Source organism: Triticum aestivum, chromosome 4D (assembly GCF_018294505.1).
Source record: "Triticum aestivum cultivar Chinese Spring chromosome 4D, IWGSC CS RefSeq v2.1, whole genome shotgun sequence".
NCBI classification, from domain to species: Eukaryota; Viridiplantae; Streptophyta; class Magnoliopsida; order Poales; family Poaceae; genus Triticum; species Triticum aestivum.
Genome location: NC_057805.1, coordinates 500,429,079 through 500,438,751, shown reverse-complemented (window position 1 = coordinate 500,438,751; position 9,673 = coordinate 500,429,079). Strand labels below are relative to the sequence as shown.

The following is a 9,673-nucleotide window of genomic DNA, read 5'->3' as shown; positions in this document are numbered from 1 at the left end:
ATTTGGAGCAACTTCTCTTTTGGGCAAAAAGTCAACAGGGCCAACAAAGCGCGGGTCCCATTCATACCAATGATCGTACAACTTGGCGCTGCCACCACCTCATCTACAAATGCCACTTTCGTGAAGGCACAACATACTTCAGAGACAGAGGCGCCGCCCCGACATCCAGAACAAAGAGAGAAGAGAATTCGAGAAGAAAAACCACCGGGGATCCATTCCTTCTCTTCCACCCATATTCATTTCCATTCATAGCAACACCACCATAGGGAGAGGAATTCCAAGTTGTAAGTTAAGCTTTGTTACTCTATTTGTACTAATCTTGAGATAAATACTTATTTAATCATTCATCTTATTGCGGATGTTTGCGATATTATCGATATGATTTTCCTTGGCTTTATCTCTGTGATATTTGGTTATCCCCTCTCATGTGTGAGTAATTTTCCTTAGACGTGGGAAATATAAGGACTTGATATGATTCATTTATGCATATTCTTTATGTCGTCATGTGGGATTGGCAAGAGTTTCTACCCAAATCTGAGTCAACGGGACTTGATCTCTAGTCCAACGGTCAATTATGATGTTTTATATCAAACTACATTAAACACAGTAATATGCGGTAGAAAGGTGGCCATGTGGCGCATGCTGGTTGGTCATGGTGAGAAAGTTTTTAACCTTTTAAGATTATTTTTGAAGATGGAAGTGAGAATTTTTTATCTTTTTGAGAAAAGTTTTTCTAGTATTTTTCTTTTTCTTTTTCTTTTTGAGATGGATACGATGTCCACGTGACGCGAGGATATTTTTTTACTTTCGAGATGAAGGTGAGGTGCGCACAGCTTTCTCTCAAGCGGCTCGCAAGAACGGTGCTATACACACGATATATTGCGACCGATGCATGCACGATCGCAGTGCCAACTGCGAGGCTGTAGGCAGGAGAGGAATTGTTTTTTCCTTACTGATGCTATCGTCTGCAGGTCGTGCGAGTAGTGTCGCGTGTGAAACAATTTCGGGCTCGCAATGGCGGGCCCTAACCACTAGTAAGTGTTTAAATGACAAGTAGGAAGGGTGAGTTTTTTTTTGAACCAACGATGGATAGAATTTTTTTTTGTGTGTTTCGAGATCTATTCAATGTTTGAGGTAATTGGGAAAAGTTAAAATCTGAGTCAACAGGAGTTGATATCTGGTCCAAAGGTGCATTATGGTATTTTATATCACACCATATAAGTGTTTCAAATGACAAGTAGGAACGGTGGGTTTTTTTTTAACCAACTGTGGATAGAAATTTTTTTTCCTGTTTGGAGATCTATTCAATGTTCTAGGTAATTGGGAAAAGTTAAAATTAAGCTTCTACATTTCAAAAATAGGAAAAATATTTCAAAGTCAAGTCTTGGAGACTATGGTGACCTAATGGCCACTGGCACTTCTTTCTTTTTTACCTTTTTTTTACATGGACTAAACTGTAGCTTTGAACACATGTTCTAATTAAACATATCCTCAACTTGCCACTGAGCTGAACGTTTGCTTGTTGCTGGTTATGCTTTCTAAATTCTCATTTTCCACAGCCAAAAAAAATAAATCTCATTTTCGTAGCTAATTTTCAAAGTGCCATAGGAACCGTTCGGCCAGCCATTCACGGCCCAGATTGGCCCATCAATCTCAGTTGCCACTGGCGTTTCAAGCAGTCCAGTTCCACCCCTCAAAAAAAAAAAAAAAAAAAAAAAAAAACAGTCCAGTTCCAGTTCCAGCCAGACTCGGAGCACACCAATGTCTCGTCTCATCCCCCGGCGGCTCCACCGCGCAGTCTCTGCCGGCGGCGCGACCTTCTCCTCCTCGAGACCCTCCTCAAATCTCCGCAGCAGCGACCCCACCACCGCCGCCACCTCGAATGCGATCGTCAGCCTCGTCGCGGCAGGCGGCGATGGCGGCAGCCTGGAGGCGGACCTGGACCGCCTCGGCCCGCCCCTCTCCGACGCCGCTGTGTCGGCGGCGCTCCGCGCGCTCACGGAGCGCGGCGTCCCCTCGTTCCGCTTCTTCGCCTGGCTCTCCCGGCACAGGGGCGTCCCCCCGAGCGCCCGCGCCCACAACCTGCTCGTCCAGAACGCCGGCAGGCTGGCCGACTACCCCGCCATGGCCCGCGCCCTCGGGCAAGCGTCGGCGCGGCGGCTCTCCCTTACCGAGCAAGCGTTCGCGTTCCTGGAGGCCGCGGCGAGGTCGTCGAGCAGCGTGGATGACGCGGTGAGGGCGACTCTGACGACTCTGGACGGTGTTGGCGGCCCGTGCCGCGCGTCCGGCGTGTTCTCGCTGGTCAAGGCGTTGGCCTCGATCGGCGAGCTCGACGCGGCCGTGTGGGTGATCGAGGAGACGGCGAGGAGGGCGAGCTACTACAACGTCCTCTTGGCTGCCAAGTGCAAGGCCGGCGACTTCCGGGGCGCCCACGAGCTGTTCGACGAAATGAGGAAGGGGAGCTGCGGCCCGAATGCCAACTCCTGGAACTACCTCCTCGGGTGCCTGCTGAAGAATGGCAGGGCTACCGAAGCGTGCGACCTTGTTGAGACCATGGAGAGGTCGGACCACGACGACATCCCGAACTCACTGACGTACGAGATCCTCACATACCATGCCTGCAAGGCGGGGAAGATGGATTCGGCAAGGCAGATTCTCGATCAGTTGTTCTCAGAAAATCTGACGCCGAGGATTACAATCCACACAGCCTTCATCAAAGGGTACTTCTATGCTGGGAGAATTGACGATGCTTGCGATTATGTGAGGGCTATGAGCACCAGGGATTCACACTCCACGAACAGGAACTACAGCCTGCTCGCCAAGCTGTTGCACAGGTCGGGGAGGATCGTCGAGGCTGGAAGTGTCCTGTATGAGTTGATGGAGAAGGGCCTCAGGCCTGACCATTCTGCTTATGTTACAGTGTCCAAAGGTTTGCACAAGATGGGAAGGGGAGATCTGTGTGCTGAACTGAAGTCCTTGTTTCAGAAATTCATTGCACAGTCAGGTTTGGAACACTGATTTATTTTTTAGCTCTTGTTGAGTCATCTACTTGAGTGAAACTTGCTTGTCCACATAAGATATTTAGGTGCCATTTATGCCCTTCACTCCTCTCTCCGCCATGTATGAGTAGATAACTTTGCTGTAAATTAAAACTTAAAAGGACATGTTTCCTACTTTGTATAGATATGAAAAACATACATTAGCAGAAACAAAACTGTGCAAAGCCATTTGACATGGATGCATTAGCTACCTCTGAAATGACTCAAACTGGATTCAGAAAACGAAAAAACAAGATAGTACATTACTATTCTTCTTTACATGAACTTCTGTTGCTAGCTACTTTCCTGCCAATTCTTTGCTTCATCTGACATGCATGTGTATGAGGCCATGTGCTTTATTCTAAGGATCTCAGTAGAAACTCGTCTCATATCTGGCCGCTCTTTGGGTGATTTCATGGAGCAAGAGAGGCCTATTCTTAAAAGTGGAATAACGCAATTCTTCATCATGTCAGTTGCACTGCTGTTATCATGTAGCATTGTGGGGTCAACAACCTCGTGAATATTCTTTCTAAATGCTTTATCAACAAATTCATGAAGGCTTATACCATCATTAAATTTTTCTTCAGTTGGACTGCACCCTGTTATCAGTTGCAACAGAAGCACCCCGAAACTATAGACATCACCCTTGGTTGATATCTCTTCGCTCATTCCATACTCTGCATTTACATTTAAAAACACAATAAAATTAAACAATCATCATTATTTGTACAACTCCATAAGGAACAAACAGAACCAGTATCTTGCAAATAAGCTTATCTCACCTGGTGGGATGTATTCCTATGGTTCCTTTTAAGCGGCTCAAAGTTGCTGAACTATCTTGATGTGCATTCTCTGTCCTGAACAAGAATCTTGCTAGGCCAAAGTCAATGACGTATGCAACCATGTCAAGACCCAAAAGAATATTGGTTGGCTTCAAGTCGCAATGTATAACTGGAGGTGCACATTGGTTGTGAAGATAATCCAAAGCAAGTGCTACATCCAAGGCTATGTTAGTCCTTTGGCTTAAAGTCAGAATACTCCTTTCACCATTTTCAGGGTCTTTTAGATGTAGCCACATTTCTAGGTTCCCATTTGGCATGTATGGGAACACTAGGGCCTTGAAATCCGCCCCAGTATGATCCACTGAAGAGCATAAGGTAATTATTTTTACAAGATTCCGGTGGCGAACATTTCTTAGGGCTTCACACTCTGCTATGAAGCTCCGATGTGCCCCATTAATGTCAAGATCAAAAATCTTGATGGCAACTTGATCTTCTTGAAACTGCAGACTGCCCTTATAAACCCTTCCAAATGATCCAGAACCAATTAAGTTTGCTGAAGAAAATCTATCAGTTGCCCTTACCAAGTCTTTATATGATACCTTTTCATATGATATCTTCTCTATCTTTATCTGCTCATTGTCATGTTGCAAATGGGGATTGGTTTTCATCCTTTTCCTCAAACAAATTGTTGCAATAAATGAGAAAAGGATTGCAGTGGCAACAACAGTTGGCAGTAGAACTAGAATCAGTAGCTTCTGCTTTCTTTTCTTGTCAACCACTGCTGAACAAAGAGACACCCCTCTTGTTGGAATGCTTGTACACAGATGATAATTTCCTTCGATTGACACTGCACCAGCGATGTCAAAAACACCGCCTGTTGGAACTGCTCCATCAAAATGGTTGAAGGATAAATTGAGGTCTTGCAGTGATTTCATGGATTTGAGGAACTCTGGAATTTTTCCAGACAAATTGTTCCTAGAAACATCCATCTGTTTTATGCTGACTAAGTTGGCAAATGATTGTGGAATGCTTCCTGCAAACAAGTTGCTTTGCATCCCAAGATACTCCAGAACAACACACTGGCTGAGAGTTGATGGGATGTTACCAGACAACCTGTTATTTGACATGTTGATTTTCTGCAGATGAACGAGATTGCCAACTTCATCTGGCATTCCTCCAGACAAGTTGTTGTCTGACAAGTCCAACTCTTCAGAAAGCGTAGAGAGTTTGAAGATTTCTCTTGGTATATGCCCATCTAGTGAGTTGTGAGCAAGGTTGAGTGTGGTGAGTTGAGTGCACTGTGCTATACTTGCAGGTATTCTTCCACTAAAGTTGTTATGATCCATTTCCAGCATACTCAGCTGAACAAAATTGCCAAAAGTATCTGGAATCTGACCTGAAAGCCTGTTTTGCGCAAAGGATAGTAAGATCAAGTTCTGCAGTTTCCCAATTGTTGGCGGTATATTACCGGTGAGAAGATTGTAATTCATGTACAAGCTATTGAGGCTCTTAAGATTTCCAATCTCTGGTGGTATAGGTCCAGAAATTTGGTTACTACTTAGGTACAGACACTCGAGACTGTTCGAAAGGTTGCCAATAGAACTTGGCAATTTCCCTTTGAGATTGTTCCCATCCAGGGCCAGCATGCTCAGTCTGGAGCAATTAGATAGTGAAGAGACAAAGCCCCAGTCATCTGCTTCTAGCTTGTTGTGTCCCAAATCGAGTTCCTCCAAATTTGGCAATGAGCCGAAAAATGGTATGGATCCAGTAAAGCTATTACCATTCAGGTAAAGCCAGCGTAGGTGGTAAGCTTTGAGAAGAGAGGCTGGGATTGGTCCATCAAAACTATTTTCTGAGAGTAGTAGGTTCTGGATATTGGGGAGTGTGTAGCCAATGTCGAAGGGTAATCTTCCGACAAGTGTGTTATTTGCTATGGCGAGACTTCTCAGAGATGACATGTTGAAGATACATGGTGGAACCGGCCCAGATAAGTTGTTTATATGCAAGGTCAATGTCTCTAGTGTTGGAATATAACCTAAGCTCTCCGGGATGCTCCCAACTAAATGGTTGTTTGTAAGACGAAGATAAACTAAGGAGGAAAGGTTCCCTACTGAGGAAGGTATTCTTCCTGAAAGATTGTTATTCGCTAAATCAAGATGCTTAATAGGGGAAGATGTGACAGTAACAGAGGGTATTGAACCAACAAAACTGTTCTCTTCGAGGCTAATGGTACCAAGTGACAAAGTGTTGAGAAGATCCTTTGGGAGTTCACCAGTAAGACTATTGCTCATAAGCCTAAGTACTTGAAGGGATGAGCTATTTGCCAAGGACTCCGGGATTACCCCTCCGAGACCATTGATCCCGAGATCGACGTATGTGAGATGACAGCTACTGCCCAAAGACGGTGGTATGGTGCCGGTAAGCATGTTTTTGGCGAGAACTAGTATGCGCAGCGCAGGAAGGTCTCCGAAAGCAGGAGGGATGCTTCCTTGGAGCTTGTTGTTGCTAAGGTCAATCTCTTGAAGGTGCTTGCATTGGCTAAGGGTAGGTGGGATCTCTCCACGGAAGGAATTATTCCACAAGCCCAGGATTTGGAGCTGGGAACACTCAGAGAGCTCAGGCGGGATGTTACCTTCCAAAGCGTTGATGCTAAGGTTGAGGTTGGTGAGCCGGCTCAGGAGGCCAAGCTCCGGTGGTAGGCCGCCACTGAAGCTGTTGTTGGACAGCTGGAGCCTTGCCAGCCAAGTGAGGTTGGCGATGCAAGATGCTATGGAGCCCGAGATGCCTTCGGATTCAAGGTCCAGCGCAACAACACGCCTGGGTGGTGTCGCGCTGCAGGTGATCCCATGCCAGTCACAGAATCCCATGGACGCGTTGCTCCATGAAGCTAGAACTCCGGCGGGTGCCAAGAGCCCGGACTTGAAGCAGAGGAGGGCTTGCCTGTCACTCTCTGATTCATCGCAGATGCCTAGTAATGGTAGGCTGCAGAAGAAACCCAAGAAGAGGCAGAGAAATTGACAGAGGCCCGGAAACAAGAAGGCACCCGAAGACACCATTGCTCAGCTATCGAGATTGATGGAAGCTCTCGCTTTGCAAGATGATGTTTAAGTATGGTGTGTAGCAGTACCTCACCCACTTTAAATTGTAGGGGATTGGAGCAACAAGCTATGATATCATAATGGGCGGCAATGCGACCATGCTGGATGCTACGGACGGAGGAGCAGGTAAGGTACACAACACCGGAACGTAATGGATTTTGGACCTTGTGGAAAATCTGCCTGAACCTCAATAACAATATCTGCAAGTCATTGTTCCAGGATTCCAGCAATGATATCTGCGAGTCATTGTTGCAAGTCATGAGCTAGCTTCCAGGATATAGAACAATGGTTTGGTTGGGGTCCTGTCCAGCCAAAGTAGATGATATCTGCAACTTGGAGTGTACTATCCCTGGCAATTAATATATTAGCACACATGCTTCCAGTTTAACGGTAATGTGGAAATCAACAGGGCAGGTGTATATGAGCGCGTGATTAATTTGGAGTATGTGCCTGCTTGCGACCCTTGAATCAGCTGGAAGCGGTTGTTGGCACTCCACTTGGACTTACAATATGGGATTCCTAGCAAGTTGTCCCTTGTCAGGTTGCTGTTGGATTATTTGGGAAAGGTAGTATAAGACGCATTGGATGATAGTATATCTCAAGGTGCTAATGATCGTCGTTACATGGATGGGCATCGAGCGATTTGAAAGAAGTACACTGAAAGGAGAAGATTGTTCTTCAGAGTCAACTAGAGAAACGCGGGGTCCTGACGATTGCTAAATGGTCGCTTCATCCTTGTAAATCGCCTATGGACTCCTTTTGACTCGAGGTTTCAGACTGAGAAAGTAACAGATACTCCTGCTAATTAACAACCTTTTTATAAAGCCGGCTGAAAGCGACATAGTTTTGCTGGGGATACCGGCTTACAAGGAAGAAACATAGTTTTTCTGTCAGTTGTTTCTAACATTCCAAAGAGCCCAAGCCATAGCAGCAAATCCCATCCAAGCATGTCTTGGACGCTGTCCTAGAAGAACACTGAGCCATAACGCAAGTAAAGAAGCATATAGGCCATCCTCTGTCTCATGTCTCTGCTATACTTTGATGAGGCCGCCTCTCTTTGCTCTGTCTCCGTCCTCAACTTGTTTTGCCAGCAAAAGGAAACATAAATATGAGTCCGGTAGGTTAAGCTCGGATGATTGAGACCTTGAAAATATTCTTATGGAGTGAGCAATGGCTAGCAACTCTGAAAACGACATCCGTCTTAATCTGCACGGTCACCCCAGTGCCCACCAGTGAGCAAAACTGTGCTAGTGCCACAATTCTTTTTACTCCTTGATTGAATGGCGTGGTCTGAAGTAGTACAGTCTTTGTCTCCGCGTGCACATGGTGGTATGAACGGACGCGTTCCTCTCTTTTTGCCTCTCTAGTTATTTACTATTTTTTCGTCCTTTTGACTCTTGTTGAAGGCGTGTGGTACTCCCTCCGTTCGGAAATATTTATCGGAGAGATGGATGTATGTAGACGTATTTTAGTTCTAGATACATCCATTTTCATCCATTTCCGCGACAAGTAATTCCGGACGGAGGAAACTAAGCTGGGTTCCTGGTTGAGCTTAACTTGCATAAATAAGCGGCTAGTTTGTGGGCAGTCATCAGTGCAGAACCACGTACTATTGCTCGATCGACTAATTAAGCTGTTCTTTGCCTAAGCTAGGTAGCTGGTAGCGAGAATCAATGGCACCCGCTGGTGCTACTCAAGCCAGGAACTGTCGATGATGCTCCGGCTTCTCCAGCTGCTCAAGCCGTGGTTTGGCAGCCTCCACCCGCTCCTGCAGGTATGCAGTGCACTCAACTATCTACTCTCAGCATGCATGTTCTCCTTGCTATTGATCATATCCGTGAGCGCTAACATACTCATGGCGTTGCAGTTTCGGATGGTGCTGAGCACCTCCTCCAAGGCCCTGAACACCTAGGAGGAGGACGTCCAGATGGTTCATGGAGCACACTTGAGCCCACTTTGGCCGACAACATGGTTGGCGGAAACCAGATGCTTACCAGTTCCTCCAAAAGCTTCCCTGGGCACGTAATTCGTGAACCTCCCCGCAGATTAATGGCGTCCATGCCACGGTCCCAGCTGCTGCTGCTCGTATCGCAGCAGGGGAAACGACCCTAGAACTATCTTGGGAGATCAAGAATGTTTCCTAAGCACCGGACTCATGAACCCGGACATCCTTCTGGAAGAAAGGCGCAGCCTGCAAGATCCTGATACGGTGGGCTGGAATCAAGATCTCGGCTGTTGCGTAGTACTACCACTGTCATAAATAGGGGTATTCATTTTGTATGCTGCTCCAGTCGAATTGGTCAAGAAATGTGCACGTTCAAAACAAAGGTGTGCTGTGTTATTGAACTTTGCTGCTTTGCATCGCACTCCTAGATGTTTGTTGACCATTACCGGATCAATATCATATCAAACTTGTAAGGCTGTAACTCACATATGTTCTCTGTAAATCAGCCTGGGTAAAAGAGGATCAGTGATGTGGGTGATGGCCCGATGGATGTGCCTATGTGAAGCTCTTAACTTTCACCCACCCGTGTTCGGTTCGGCTTTTTTTTAAAACCGATGAACCCCTTTCCATTATAATTGCTTAACGGAAACAACATTGTTTTCTAACATTAGCCAACTGAGAAGCAAACTAAGGAGACAAGGAAAGGGGAAAGCGAGTTGGGGCAATAGAAGTACAACCCTCTGCGAGTGCTCGCCATCAAAACACCCGGGCAAAAACCTTCTACCCTAGTTCTAAACTCAAAAGCGTCAT

The 9,673-nt window shown here is 46.1% G+C and overlaps 1 protein-coding gene across 4 annotated transcripts; it reads left to right on the top strand.

The window, feature by feature from the left end:
• The first annotated feature begins 1,725 nt into the window (after positions 1 to 1,725).
• On the top strand, positions 1,726 to 9,441 carry LOC123099034 (pentatricopeptide repeat-containing protein At3g04760, chloroplastic). Of its 4 annotated transcripts, XR_006448072.1 has the most exons (4): positions 1,726 to 2,834; positions 2,921 to 3,004; positions 8,572 to 8,692; positions 8,786 to 9,441. XR_006448072.1 is itself a non-coding variant. In XM_044521145.1 (3 exons), the coding sequence occupies exons 1-2, from the start codon at positions 1,762 to 1,764 to the stop codon at positions 2,964 to 2,966; spliced, it is 1,119 nt and encodes a 372-aa protein (XP_044377080.1). In that variant the 5' UTR covers positions 1,726 to 1,761; the 3' UTR covers positions 2,967 to 3,004; positions 4,963 to 5,240. The 4 variants fall into 4 exon arrangements, 2 of the variants coding, with proteins under 2 accessions (XP_044377080.1, XP_044377079.1); XR_006448071.1 differs by having other exon boundaries at positions 1,726 to 3,004; XM_044521145.1 differs by lacking the exons at positions 8,572 to 8,692; positions 8,786 to 9,441 and adding an exon at positions 4,963 to 5,240.
• The last annotated feature ends 232 nt before the right edge of the window (positions 9,442 to 9,673 follow it).